A 15,413-nucleotide genomic window follows, 5' to 3' on the forward strand; every position below is an offset into this window, starting at 1 on the left:
AATATTTTTAGCTTCGTCAGACTAATACCTATATCGTGCAACACTCTAAATTTAATTTTAACGCGAAATTCTGAATTCCATGAATTCCGTAAAAAAATGCAGAAGCTATTGCAAAAACATGCAACATTTTCTTGCCTCAACAAAGATAATAAAGGTAACTTATAATAACACTTTAGTAAATTAAGTAATTTGAACCTTAAAGCCTGGTTTTTACCACGTCAGACTGACAGTCGTCAGAATAGACTTGTTTGATCGAGAGCCTTAGCATTTCGCACTTTGCAGAGTACAAGAAGGTCTTTAAGCCTTGAGTATTTATTTACGTTCACGAGATTATTTACCCTTCGTAAGACCTCCATAAGAATCCTGCTAATTTTCTTTTTTTTGGCACGACTTGTGGGAAAAAAATATTTGGAGAGTTGTCACCTGAGCAATTGGGTCCCTCTTCTCAGTTGCCACCAGTGTGACAGGGCAAGTGGTGCAGGAACATGTATAGCGGGCTTTTTAGGTGATTCAAACTCAATTTGTTGGTAATGTCTTAAACCCTTGCTCTCCGCCTCGCAGAACAGATGCCCTTCTATAACAGGGCTTTCCTCTGTTCTCAACGATGTAGAACAGTTTAAGATATAGTTGGTAATATGCATATTTTGATTTATGAAAAAAAAAATGTTAATATTTCATCTGCGTTTGGCCAAAGATAATTGTCAATCTCTAATCAATACGAACCTTGTAATTTGCAGAGTTTCAGTTCAGTTTCCGAATAGTCGTGCCGAAGAAAAAAGAATCACAAAGAATAAACAAGAAACATTCCAATGACGGAAGTTCTAAGAATATAATCATAACGCTTTGCTATCGTTTTTAAAGCTGTTAGGTAAATGTTTACTTTTTATGTGCTTTATGTGCTTTTCTAGCAGTTATCATGATTATCCTACATGTGTGGATTCAATTGCTAAAATTTCATCCCATAGATGACGTCTTTGTTGGTATTCGCTTTGTCAGCGAGGTCAGCGAAACTAAAAGGTTGCGATTTGCGTCAGCCAACGGGGATTATTTTGCAAAAAAAAAATCAAATGAGATCAATGTAATCTTAAATATTTTGCTGATGATGCACTTTCCTTTTGCACATGAAACAATTCATGAATGTTTTGTTCGCAGCTTCTAGATCTAATCGGATCAACTGGGCTTGGTTTAGGCTCCAAGCCAAACGTTTAAACACTGCTCGCAGTCATTTTACAAATTTGTATAATCTTTTGAAAGGAAATCATACAAGCTCTGAACTGAGCTAAGTAACAAACATGTTTCGTCTTGTAGTGTAATTTAAAGACAACATACTATGCTCTGATCTTCATAGATGTCATCGCTTTATGACAATCAATGTGTCTGCTCATTCATCAAAAAATAGAAACTTCCATGGTGTACTGTGTGAGATACATATAGGGCAAACATTTAACAAACACGCAAGTTCTGACCTGAAATGTTATCAATGTTAAGTAGATGGACGTATTTCATTAGCGATTTGCAGTTACCGGGGTACACACAGAGACACAGCAGAAGGTAATTTATTTTATCTAGAGACTGATTCCACTCCCGGGATTCCAGTTCACATACAACTCTTTTACATCAGTTTTCGGCGCAGAAAACATCTTACTTGTGACCCTCCTCGACTGCTTTAGAGGTAAATGTTTCACTTTTAACCGTCTGAGTTAAATCCGATACACCGTGACTGAGCTGTCCTATACGAGAATGCCATGTCATGCGGTCAGTTTAGTATGCGGACATACGTAGGGTCATGTTTGTTCATGGGGCCTTTACTAAAACTTCTCTACTTCTCTACGATGGTCATAAAACGTTTTCCCGCCGGACCTTGGATATAGTCCTTTGAGTCGTCAGAATAAGCTTGTTTCAGGGCCTTAGTATTTCGCATTTAGCAGAATACAAAGAGGTCTTCAAGCATTGAGCATTTATTTATGATTCATTGTTCTTTACTCTTCTTAAGACCTCCATAAATCCACTTGACACTACAATTAATTACGCGCCCAAGCTGCCACCTTTTTTGTGTTTGCGTTAGGGTTTTCTTTTCATCTTGAAAGAAAATTGACGGTTGATTTCTCTCTAGTTTTTCGACCAGTTGTTGTGTTTGAGAGAACGCAGTTCTAATCGGGTAATCAAGTTTTTGTGTACATCTATCTTTCTATGAACACCAATTTGGCCTCCCTCTCCAAAAAATTCTTCAGGAGCGAATGACGTCATCTCCGTGTTCGCCCATGTGCTTTCTTTCTAGTAGTTTGCAATATTGCGGACTTTCGAGTGTCGAGGCAATTTATTGTGGACTGTAGCGGATAAGTTTGAAGTTAGTGTTAGTGGCATTTAAAAACCTTGCAAACATATCTTCACGAAATGTGTACGACTTTTCGAACGAACAGAAAGCTGTAGTCTGGCTGCGTTTTGTGTACCCTCTTCTCCTCGACCAAAACCGACGCTGCTTTCTGCTGAGTAAATCAAAGGAGGAAATGTGAAGTTTCGCTTCGCTGGCCTAGATTTCTGTGCGCAAAATATGTAACATAAACCCAACGAAAGTGTTTACAAAGGAAAAGAGTTCAACCCTCACATGATTACTTTAGTACGTACACCAACATGTCCTCCGTTTCATTGTTTCGGAAGTGAAAATGATCAATAGCAGTTTCCAATAGCTGTTCCCCCAAAGCCAAGGCGATTCAAAGTCGTGTTCGTAAACAGAATAATTGCCCTAGTTTTGGTAATAAAAGCACGTCGTCTCACATACCGACGGAACAGGCAACGTTTGTGTCGATTTACACGGTCCAGAATCGTTGGGTTCTGGTCAGTGTAAAATATGGACTGCGTACTGGGGACTGGGGACTGGGGACTGTGGACTCTAGACTGTGGACTGCGGACGAAATGCGGCCTACCGACTGCAGTCCGTGTTTTATGCTGACCGGTCGTAACTATTACGCAATACATGTATAAACGAGAACAAACCCTCTCGTATGCACGTGCTTTGTGATCAATTCATTTGTTTTCGCCCCTGCTGGAGTGAGGCCAATTTCACGTCTACCTAACAGCTCAGGCTCAAAATGCTGTTCCTAGAATTTTTGCTTTTTTAACATACCAAACCTACTAGCACTCGAACGCACTCTTAAATCTAGGATTACTACTAGTCAAATAATAATATTCAAGCGCTAAACTTCAGGGGAAGGACGGGAATTTTTCATCTCTGTACAATAAACTTCTTGAAAACAACCACCAAAGAGAATTTCAGATGGTATATGAGGAGAAAAGCGAAACTTTTTGGGCGCTACAAGCAAATCACGCTACTTGCCAACTCCATCAAGTAGTGCGTCCTCATGATGTCTAAATTCAACATGTTCTTAATCTGTTGACTATCTTGCTTTGTGACATCGATGCTGCATAGATTCGTTGACTCTTACAGGTATTTTTATCACGCGCGCTTTCAAACAACAATGAAGAATGAGAAATGAACATCTAATTTTAGTTTTTAATGAAAAAAAAAAAAAGAAATGGTTGCCAAAGCCCATTTACAAGAAACGTGCTTCGGCGGCACGAATGAGATTAATTTGAATTAAGTAACAACTTCCTGAACACATTTTAAGGAAGATCGTTTTTACGCCAAAGCTTGAATGTTTGTTTAAGGTTCTCCCGCTTCCCCCTTTTCCGATTACTTCCTTGTTACCTTTTTTAGACTCGCAAACAAATTACTAAATGAATATAGAAACTAACGTGGCAGAATGACTTATGGTTTGTCACTGTTACCTCTGAAAGTGTCTTAATTTCACAATGTCTTCGTTTGCTATGAGCGATAATCAAGTCGGTTTGCTTCGACTTAGGCTCAATTTCCAGCCGTTTTGTGAGCCCGCGTTCCTTGCCCCACACCAAAACAACCGCACTCCCAAAACGGCTGGAAATCGAGCCAAGCTTCGACTGCGACTAATTCATTTCTCTTCCATCGTAGAAGACTTAATGGTTATTACTGAAGCACTCCCATATCATTCAAATTGGTTCGGTATCATTATTCAAACTGCGGCCTGCAACCGATAAAAATCATAGCGGCTGTGAGCCACTGAACTCGGATAATGATATCAATCCATAAGCCATGGGGTCAACTTCCATGAAATTTGTACAATGCTCTTTTTCTACTTTCTTTTTATGAGCACTCGCGCACTTTTTAAAAAAAGTTTTATAAAAGTTTTATTTTGACACAACATATTTTAATGATAAAAAGTGCGCAAATCTGTGACAGAGATCATTGTGGAGTTCTTCCTGGTATTGCAGTCAAAAATGGGAAGAACATTTTCTCTGGTTAAATGTGATGCATAGGCTGAAATGGCCGTGGCTCTTTTGCCCGAGTCCAAATAAAAACCTAGAACCCATATTTTTGCGAAACTATCTTTAACTATGGGTGTAGCGAAAAAACTAGAACTTGGTATCAAGATGAACAGTGCTTTCAAATAGAGACATCATTGTCAACAGTCTCTCCTATAACGTAACATAATAGGAACACTAACATAATTGTTTTGCCCAAGAGCACAGCGAATAAACTGTGCAGTCTCACAACAACAATTTTTAAGAATAAAAATTCAACATTTACAAGTTGAACATAGTTAGGATAGATTACATACACATCAAGTGAAAAATAGTGTGGATTCCTGTTATGTAATCAATGCAGAAACAATAAGAAAATTTGTAAAATTCATTTTTTACCTCGTGTCCACGTGACTTTGGTCATGACTTTGGTCACGTGGATACAGAGCCGCGTAAACGACATGGAATTCGAAACTGTGTGACAATCTGTTTTAACCCTTTTAATAAACGGTGGTACATACTGAAGTCCCAAAAAACTAAATGGAACCGTAACATAAGAAATCATATGATGCGCACTTTCCGAGAGTAATCAAACAAGTGTAAATCACAACAATTAATTGTCAATACGGGTGGAATCGGGCCAGATCGAATTTTAGTCATTAAATTAACGGAAGTAAAAATGTATCCTGTTAACATGATCTAGCGTTATGCTTGCATCACACTTCTTTGGTTTGGCAGTGGATTTTTTCCCACCAAACAGGTGACACGAGGTAGCCTTTGATTCATTTTAAGGTACTCTGTTTGAACAGCCTCAAGAGGAATGCTCACGCCATTGCCCATTCTGCTTCGCATTTTCTTTGAGCTCAACTACAGCAAACATTCAGGGCTTGTCCTTACTAAGACAATAGAGAACTCTGAAGGGTGAACCATTGCCTGCTATATCTTTAGGATTAGAGAGTTTGTTCGGCTGGTGTCTAGTAAAGCTTATTTATATGTTACTTTGATTAAAAAACCTCTTCAAACTTCTGTTGTCTTTGACATAAAGAAAATGCAACACGTAGGCTAACTATAATGCCAGTCCCTTTTACAACATATCGTTTCATAGACTGTGAAGAAAAAAAGAACCCTCACTGATTCAGGTATGAATTCTAGTTTTAATTGTTGATACAGCCCTTTTTTATGTTTCTAGTGAGAATATGTTGGCACACCAAGAGGATATTCTTTGGTTGTTTTGCCATCTGACAATCATATTTGAACAGTACGCTAACAGAAATTAGGTAATTTTTCGAGATTGAATACATGTAAAGAATGTGTATTTGTCAATTGTCATTGAAATCTATCAATTTTCTCACGCGTGATTGGTGCAAACAATTCAAGCAAAGCAACATTTGCATTTTATGTTGACAAGTTCACTTCCATGATCCTGAGCTATACAGTTAAATTGGATAGTACTAAACATCGAATATCTTTGAATGCTGACAATGTTATTTCGAAAAGTAGACAAGAGGTCCCTAAAAAGGGAGGCCCAATGCAAAAACACTTGACAGAATATACATGCATATGATATTTGGACATTACTTGTTTCTTAAACGTTTTACCATAAAACTTTGTACGTGCGTCACCCTGTCTGTTATTAAGCCCATCTATACACAGTATTGGGTTGCACTACTCTACTGAAAAAAAGCTCCAGATCCCCCATCCTCCACCACTTCACCCATCCCCCACTCTCCCCCCCCCCCCCCGTCAAAAAGAAAAAAAAACTGACTGTTTCTTTGCTGCCACTAAACCTTGAAAATATGTCAGAAGTTGAAAGAATTAAAAAGGAATTTAAAAATACGAAATTTTTAACTGGCAGTAGATAATCAATGGGCAGGTTTCTTGGCTACCACCAACCCTTGAAAATATGTATAAGAACATTTAAAGAATTAAAAGAATTAACAATACCAAATTTTTAACTAATAATACATTATCAATGGACAGGTTTCTTGACTACAACTAAACCTTGAAAATATGTAAGAAAACTGAAGAATTAAAAAGGGATTTAAAAATACGATATTTTAACCAGCAGTACATAATCAATTTTGTAAATAGCTACAAATCAAAATCGGATGTTCCTAAATCATAAATATGTCCATACTGTTTCATTCTGCAATGATTTTTGACACAGAATGACACAATACCATAGCTCATAAACAGAAAAACTAGAAATGAAATCACACAAATCACTACCAGTACTGTAAAGTCCTGCGTCAATTTCTCTGGTGCTATTTTAAGCAGCTGTTGAACTGCTTGCAACGAGCCATTGTTTGGTGAAGGTATAATTCCAAGTATGTGACACATAAGAGGGTAAATATTCACATTTTCAAATGGCTCAGAGATGATGTTTTTCTTGAATGCTGGTCCCTGAGCAAGGAAAAAAGGGTGCATATCTGGATACTTGTTACTGTAACCATGGTCTCCAAGTTTTTTCAACTGCGACAAGTTTTTAGCAATAATCCACTGGTCATCTGCTACGATCAAAATTGGCATGATACGCCTGTTGTGTTTGTAGTGGAATTCTTCAGGAATTTTCTCTTTCAGGTAAACATTAAGATGTGGAATTCCTTTGAGGCGTTGGTAAGTCTCAATTAACTTGCCATCTTTGGGCAAAATGTGGAAGTATGTGTTAGATGTCCTGTATGTTGCTCCAGGCACTGTAATAAGTGTGTACCAGTCAGATGGAACAAACTTATCCAAGAGAATAATGCGGGATTTGTTTAATTCTGCCATTCCATGATCACTAGTGATAATCAAGTTCACCTACAGGTAAAAGAGAATTGTTTCAGGTTAGTCTGCTATGCTCAACCATAAAATAAAGAACTACCCATACTCACCCCACAGAGGGAGGGGGAGGGGTGCTTTCAAAAGCCATGGTTTTGAAGCAAAACTAGAATTTTCAGAGGTCTGGTGGGTGGGTCACAAACACAAAATTTCTATTTCACTTCTGGTTTTTGCTGCCTCAAAGGTTGAAGCACAAATGTGCAAGACATTTGAAGAAATGATTTGAGAAAGAGCAGTGACAAACCAAATTATGAGCTGCTAAACTAGGTGTATTTATAAATGTCATATTTAAATTCCCAATGCCAAAAGTAACTTTCAGTTTCAAAGTGGCAGATTTCAGAGATTTGAGACAATTATAAGCAGCAATTTGGGTGGGAACTGTAAACAAACATTTGACCTCTGTGGAGGAGACAACGCGAAGCAGGGGCTTCACTGCTTGGCTTTCAACCCAAAAACCTTTCATAGAGGAGGTATGAACATTTCAGGAACAACACATTTAACCTTTCAGGATACTTCAGCTTGCCACATTTATAAAAAATACATAGGGACACACACATTTTTGTACACAAAATTCAAAAGGTTTTCTGCACTTTTTTTGAACCACTTTCTCTACTTAGATTCAAGACTAATATATAGATTTAGCCAAGCCTAAAAGCAGAGCTCTGGCCGGGTTGTTCAAAGCCTGATTAAGCTAACCCAGGATAAGCAAGAAAGCTGGAAATTTTAAAACTGTTTTTTCAGATTTGCATATATCAGACTTCGTATAAAACCTGCATTACACAGCAAGTGGTACAGCACAACAGGCTTAGCATTTCATAGTTGCAAAGAACCGTTCGTTAATTTTCAAGGTTGGTCAATATATCATTATTCCACTGTCCAATATCAAAACATTGTTAACAACACAGGTGAAAATAAGAAAGAAATGTTATTGAATGGTCATATTGACTTTAAATGCAGTACTTGATTTGTAGGCTATTTTTTTCTGGTGACTTGTCTGTGACATGTCTTTTTTCGAATGACCGAATCATATCATGAAAAGTGCACAATGATATCTCTTGCAAGATTCCACAGGTGTAAATCTCATACCCAGATCTTCTTGCTCTTTGGGAGAAAACTGGTTAGGTTTGATTTACTCACACCAAATGTGTCTGAAATCTGACACAGACACGACAGCAGATGCTCGACAATTTAGATGCTTTTAACAGACCTTTAGCTACTTTCCTATATACAGTTGTAGAGTCTGAAAGTTCACTGACTCAGGACAGACAGAGTTGGAGAGTGAGAAAAATACCACTGCTCTAGTTTTGTTGATCAATATTCAAATTCTCAAAAGAGTTACAAGATGGGTATGCTGTGTTTCACACATACAAGCTGGCTGTAAAGTTCCCTCACATCTTCTAGCTCAAAGACATGATTGCTTTAAGTGTTTTACTGAGAAGGTTCACCTACAAACTATCTGCTACCAGTTCAGTAAAGAAATATTCTGAAAACAAAAGCTTAACAAAACAATAAATGCATTTTCTTATTAACTCTTGAAAGTATGTGTGCATGTTTGCATAGACCCTTTTCATAAATGGCGGCCAATTATAAATTCTTTTATAAGTATTAAAATTAGTCCTACTTGACAAACCTTGTTTTTAAGCTGATAATTTGAAATAATTTTTACCCTCAAACAGGATAGTGAGGGTAATTTAAATGATTGATACTGGTTTTGCCCCATGGCGAGTATGCCCTCACTGAGTTCGCCCCCACGGGGCAAAACCGGCAGCTACCACAGGAGAATGGAAGGCTACAGGGTATAATTTTTGAAATGATCTGAAATTGTAGAAAGAACGTAAATTACAAAGAATCGATTGAAAAAAATTCGTATTTCAGTGCAAATCAAATAGAAAACTAAGAGAATTTGCCAGAATTGAACATCCGCCATTTTGTTAGCATTCTTTTCCGGTTACTTCCAAATACAGTAAGGATTACCGTCTGCCATCTTGTGATGTCAAAGTGCTCATGCTTTCGTTCCTACTTTGTGTGCTCGCCTCCGCGTGCAATGTTTTGGTGTTCTCGCCCTTTATTAGTCGTGATTAGTCGCGGATTTTCGCAGCTATATTGTGTATAGTTTGGGACAACAGAATGCTTGATAATAGTTACAAAACATGGCTGAGTTTGAACCCTATTCCTTCGAACCCATGTGAAATTTCTCGGTTTCCGATGGAGAGAATACAGCTGACGGCCAGAACGAGCTTGCAAGGAGAGGAGATACCTCTTGGCGTAACTGCGAGCATTGTGAAAACTGGGAAAATCAGCAGGAGAGAGAGTGTGTTTGCTGCCAAGAGATTGACGAAGCCATGACAAAAATATCAGGTGAAATATTGTTGATTAGAAGGATAATAAATTTCATGAAACAATTCATCCACTGTTTGGATTTAGTCCTTGTATTTTCGCTTATGAAAACAGCCATTTGTTTTCCATTTGCCATTGCTGCTTTTTTATTATATGGCTTAGATTTAGAGGACGATCCCCCTATTCGCTGTTTAAGTCGTCATCCTGATTTCGAAACTGTATGTTTGCGAAGAGAAGTGTTGGAGACGGCCATTGTTGGTTTGAGTCAGGCGCGTGGCATACGAGCGCCACGGGAACTTGCTAATGTGTACGTACCACATCTATAACATTGTTAATCGTTTTGCTCTTTTCCTGGGATAATGTAGATTAGATCAATTAGCCACAGGCACTCTGTAAGGATGTTAAAACGTTTAATTGTCATTATGATATAAAATTCAGTTTGAGATACTTGATTAGCCCTATCAATATTGCAACACAATTTTGAAAGATATAAGTAGCCAAACTACACGAATCTTTTTAGTAACTGTAGACTTTAAGTTAGTGAAAGAATTATTTGTTCATTGAACTCAGTCGACTACATTTTACACACATGGCCATTGCCTAAATTTCTTGTAGGTTCTGTGAAATGAAATTAATAAACAGAAGCGACTGACAGTTCTGTGTAGCTACACCCCGATCAGCGGGTGATAGCAAATTGTCACGGCAATTGCAATGACCTTTCAGCCTTCCTTTCCATCATAACTTGAGCAAATTTGAAAAGATTTTGCAAAACACGTTTCATTCGTATGTTTTCTTTTTGCAGCAATTATTGTTACGCAGCTTACCACCAGTTTACTTGGTGGGTACATGACAGACTGGGGAGATACGTGAGAAAAGTAATCCCTGCTTGTGTAATGAAAGCAATATGAGCCGTGTATCCAAACGCAGATGGGAATTACATGGGCTTTTGCACCCCTGATGAAAGTTACTCAAAAGTGGATTTATCCTGGATACAGGAGATTGTTAGAAATTAAATATAAATCATTCAGTTAGTTTCCTGTATTAAAACGAGATCTGTGCTTCTCTAGCAAGTTGTTCTTGAGTGGCCTGGGGGTTGGAGCGATGTTCGCGGCTGCAGGTTTGGGAGGTAGCGGGGGGAATTTCAATGTCACCTTTCTTGAATGCAAGGAGAGAGACCATTAAATAATTTAAAAATGCTTCCGATTTTTCCTCGTATTGCGGCTTTGCAATCCACCCAACAATTCCCTTGGGAGAGACAAGTTTGTGTTTCTTTGCACCCTCCTTGGTTTGGCCTTGGCTCCTTCCTACATTGTGGTTGTGGTCAAGAACAGCTAACTGGGTGCGAGCCCTCATGCCATCATATGAGTAGTGCTGCACTTTTTGGCAGTACTTCTTTGCCATGAGGCCATGGTACATTTCTAAAATGCCAGTGTGGATAAACTCGGCTAGCATGCCGATGTCCTTTAGAAGTGACTTGTTCAAGGCCACCTCCTTCAGGGCGTCATGAGCAGGGCTTCCAACCTTTAACCAGTCTTTCCTTCTCTCTGTTTCTCTTGGGATGGGTGGGTGTGCACACTGGTGGAAATGCTGACATCCATCCCAGTGGTGGATGTTAGCCGTATGGTAAATGATGGATTTCCATCGTTCCACACAGTCGGTAGCATTGCCCTGCGAGGTTTTTGCACACCACCAGGGGTGAGTTATGATGGAGTGTATCAGGGTTTCAATGTCGCACATGGCTTTGATTGAGCCTTTTTGGATAGCTTCTGCTGAACAGACTTTGCTAAATGCCAAACATCGAAGTTGTGTTTGATGTGCGGCCTCTCTTTTTTCATGTGCGCTCTGACTTGCACGTGCCTATCTGTAGCAAGTTTTGCAATAGCCACTTGTTCCTGTTGTAGGTGATCTAGGCAATGTTTTAGGCCCTCCAGCTCCATTGCATTTGAATTTTTGACCTCTGTTACCTGGACCAGAGAGAAGTCAAGAACTTTAGATGAAGCTGTGTTCACAATGCTGTATGTGCCATATTTAGCCGAGTGGCCTGGGCTGTCACAGCGACCATCACCTCCTGCTACCACCTCGGTGTTTCTCACTTCGTTAAGAATATCCACTTGATGCTCAGCAAATTTTTTGTTAACAATGGGGAAGAGGTACTTTTTCTGAGTAGAGCTAAAATTCCTCTGGCTAAAAAATTGGACGTTAGTTGCCTTTGCAAAATCAGCAATATTGCTGTAATCGTTGCCGGTAAATAGAATTCCAGCGCTGAACAGCAAATTTCCAGCAGCCATTGAACTCACAAATGGCTGTGTTTGCCATCGTAATGGTTGATCACAGCAACCAAGGCATTCAATAGTCGCAAGAGACCCCTTGGTTTTTAATGATGCTTTTTCCAAGTTCCGTCCACAGTTTGGACAGTGCACGTGATGACGAGAAAAAAGCTCTTTTAGTTTGCTTTCAAATACCAAGAACTTTCGCTCTTAGTGAAGATCACCGCAATCTTCATTAAGCCAGTTGTTGGACTCCTTTTCCTTGTCATTGTCAGGAATTTCAGTTTTTATGTCAAAATCCTCGTCTTCGGAGTCGACACTTTCACTAAATTCGCTAACTTCATGATCACTTAGGTCCGACATGTCCGATTCTTCATGATCTGACACATCGGATGGAATCTACTCATCTTCAATTTCCTCTTCTTGGCAGTCAATTTGAGGAAAATCTGATGTGTCAATTTCAGAGAAATTCAGCGTCCTCTTGCATTCTGGAAAATCTTTGCCAGAAACCCTAGGGACTTGCTCAGCGGGTACAACAGGGGAATCACTAAAGAGAGCGGCATAGTTGTGGTCATTCACTACAGCATGACAAACATCTGCTAAGGGAATGGATTTAAATTTATGAGGTGAATGCACAACAAAAGGTAAGTCTGTTTGACAAGCTTGGTCGACCATTGTTATTTCAGTGTCAGTAGAGGCATCCACCAAAAGTATCTTTGAAATAGGTAGTCTTCTCCTCTTCCTTTGTGGTTTTCTTTGTCACCGAAAGTCTGACTGACATCGTAATCAGGAACCGCAGAAGTCGTGACATTTGCATCTTGAAAAGGCTGCGCGACTTTCGCTCTGGATTGGCCCGACTCTCGCGAATTACTATCACAAGCATCCAGTATTTGATTGAGGGCCTAAAATAGCAAATACAAATTTGTGAACGAAAGATAATTTGTTTAAAGCTTGCTTGCCAGGAAAGTAACACGGCGGCCAAAAGGTCATATCAGGTCATATCAGTAGAGTCAGTTTTATACCGCGAATACATGACTTACCTCTTCGAGTAAAGCTCTATTTCTTCGGCGCTCGCTGGACGGCCTTAGGCTTAACATTTTTGTGTGTTGAAACACAGTTGGAATAGCATCCTCTTTTAAGCGACATCTGCTTAAATTGTCTGGCAAAATATCTAGTCGGTACTCACTTGCAAAACATGTGGGCTCAAAGTGTTTGGACCAGACATGGCAGTGCTTCATTTGGGGCAAATTTTCTCTCTTTATCTGAGCAAGCCATTTGCTTAAAAGGCCTTTATCTTTTAAAGGAAGGCGATGAAAGCTTATTCCTCTTTTAGAATCTCTAGGTGATCTATTAAAAAAGCCTACGGCAATGAGGTGAACCATTTAAATTTGGCGCGAATGCAAGTGAGCACAATGACGTCATGCCATGCAGCCCAGCCTTCAACATGGCGGTTAAAATGGCAGACCTACATTGTGTGAATGTCATGAGCAATTTTCCAGTCAAAACGCGTTAAGAAAGGACAAATACGGCCAAATACTACAATTTTTACTCAAAACAAACTATTTGCTCTGTTGCAAATATACAACGATAACTTTATTTTTCACCTTCCGTTCTCCTTTAAATGCATCCAAAAGAATTTTAAATCAGCAGCCATTTGCGTCAAGGGTCTATTTTATCTGAGTGCGAATGTTGATGCTCCCTCACCAAAAAGGTTGGAGAATGCTACTGACTTTACAAATCTTCCCTCCAAAGAGAATATCTTGGTACATTGTAAGATTGAGATTATCACAAGCGTATTTCATAAATCTCTATTCAGGGTACTTCTTCTCTTTTATGCTGAAGATTGCGAGAAACCTTATAACCATAGTTATGAGCATGCAAATTTTATCGCTATGAATTTAACACAACTCATCATTTGCAGATACCGTGATCTCATGAAATTAAAATAATTAACTTACCACGACACCATGTAAACAGAAAGGTGACTTTATAGCATATAGGTGTGCAACGTTCACATTTGTACTTACCTGGTCTATCAGTCCTCTCTTCCGTAAATTTTCCAGCAGATATCCAGTTACGTTGTCCACTCTGCGGATTTTATCTTTAACCTCCGGTGAATTTGGGCCAAATCTATGACCACTGTGATCCGGCTCTTGGAAATAGGCAGCCAAAAAACTTGGCGGGTCATCTTGCTCCAGTTGAGTGATCAAGTAGTCGACCCTTTTCTCATAAGGAAATGAGTAATTGTATTTCAAATAGTGAGTTGGATACTGCCCTTCTATTTCCACCTCCGATCCGGGCCAGAAAATGACCGCACTTGTCTTCCAAGCCTTTTGATTCGTTATCCAAACGGGCTCGCCATTCCACCATTTTGAATCCAAGAAGTCTTTCGAACCGATGTAAAACGTTTCGTTGAAGACCGGATCATACATCATGTTGCCTACGATTCCATGGCTTTCCTCATAAAGTCCAGTCACAATCGTAAAATGATTTGGAAATGTCTTTGTAACAAAGGTATTGATAATATGTTTTGCTTTCACTCCATTTCGCACGATGGAATCGAAATTCGGAGTGTCAACTTTGTCCATGTAGTCCCAACGGAAACCGTCAAAAGAGATCAATATTACGGTCGGCTGCTTTAGCTTGATGTTCTTGTTCCCTGACGAGAACGCGTCGCGATTGGGTAAAAATAAAAATATAATAAAGACGTGAAAACGTCGAAAATTCATGATACTACAATGAAATGCAAGGCGGAAAATTTCCAGACAAACATTTCATAAATTTGATAATATTTCCAGTGGCCTTTGACAGCTGTACAAGTCAGCTCGCTAAGGAGTCTGGTACTTCACGGTGAAATACCGCTGACGGTAAGGTACGACGGCGGCTGGAAAAGCTCAGTGATAACAATAGGGGTGACCAAACTCGGGTGACTAGGGGTGACGAGGGGTGACGGGCGAACAATGATAACAATTATCGGGGTGACAGGCCAACAGTGATAACAATGGGGGTGACCGGGGGTGACCGGGGGTGACAGGCCAGCAATGATAACAACTAACGGGGGCTACAGGCCAATAGTGATAACAATGGGAGTTACGGACCAACAGTGATAACAATGTAAGTGACAGGCCCACAGTGATACAATGGGGGTTACATTAATAACAATGGTATTGTAATGACAATAGGGTGAAAAACCTACACAACTCCTACCACGTGTGATAGCCGCTCGCTTTTAAAGTTTTGTGCGAAGGAGTACAAAATCAACCATTGCTTAGCGAAATATTCAAAGATCCCCCTATCGCATCATAGAAAAGAAGCAGATCATTAAAAGATGTACTCGTTCGAGGAAAACTTTTAAAAACCGGCTATTACACGTGGATAGGAGTTGTGTTGGCCTTTCACCAACATTGTTTTTGGGCCTCTTCATATGAGCCCGGTAACCGAGCTGGTTCGGTTACGGGAACGAATTTTGTTGTCTGTTTATATGGAAAATTTCAGCCCGGTCGACCGGGATGAAATTCCAGAAACAAATCCAACACGGTGCTGCATAAAGTTGCATCATTCGCGACTATCACAGCCTTGTTGACTCTTGTGACTTTACCAATAAAGCTAATTGCGGAACAAATTTTGGCCGTATTAACGGGGTGGCCGTATTAA

The 15,413-nt window shown here is 39.5% G+C and overlaps 1 protein-coding gene across 1 annotated transcript; it reads right to left on the reverse strand.

Moving 5' to 3' along the window:
• Positions 1-6,262: 6,262 nt before the first annotated feature.
• LOC145469613 (ectonucleotide pyrophosphatase/phosphodiesterase family member 5-like) lies at positions 6,263-15,267 on the reverse strand. Its single transcript, XM_081453367.1, has 2 exons — positions 13,787-15,267; positions 6,263-7,134 (listed from the first exon to the last, which is right to left on the reverse strand). The coding sequence occupies exons 1-2, from the start codon at positions 14,486-14,488 to the stop codon at positions 6,427-6,429; spliced, it is 1,410 nt and encodes a 469-aa protein (XP_081309493.1). The 5' UTR covers positions 14,489-15,267; the 3' UTR covers positions 6,263-6,426.
• Between the last annotated feature and the right edge of the window lie 146 nt (positions 15,268-15,413).

This window comes from Orbicella franksi, chromosome 15 (genome assembly GCF_964199315.1).
Source record: "Orbicella franksi chromosome 15, jaOrbFran1.1, whole genome shotgun sequence".
Lineage (NCBI taxonomy): Eukaryota > Metazoa > Cnidaria > Anthozoa > Scleractinia > Merulinidae > Orbicella > Orbicella franksi.

Excerpts from the sequence above, each read along its gene's own strand:
- LOC145469613 (XM_081453367.1), bottom strand. The coding sequence starts at position 14,488 with ATGAATTTTCGACGTTTTCACGTCTTTATTATATTTTTATTTTTACCC. Across the intron at positions 7,135-13,786 it reads AGAGAGGACTGATAGACCAG|GTGAACTTGATTATCACTAG; the intron begins GTAAGTACAAAT and ends TTTTACCTGTAG.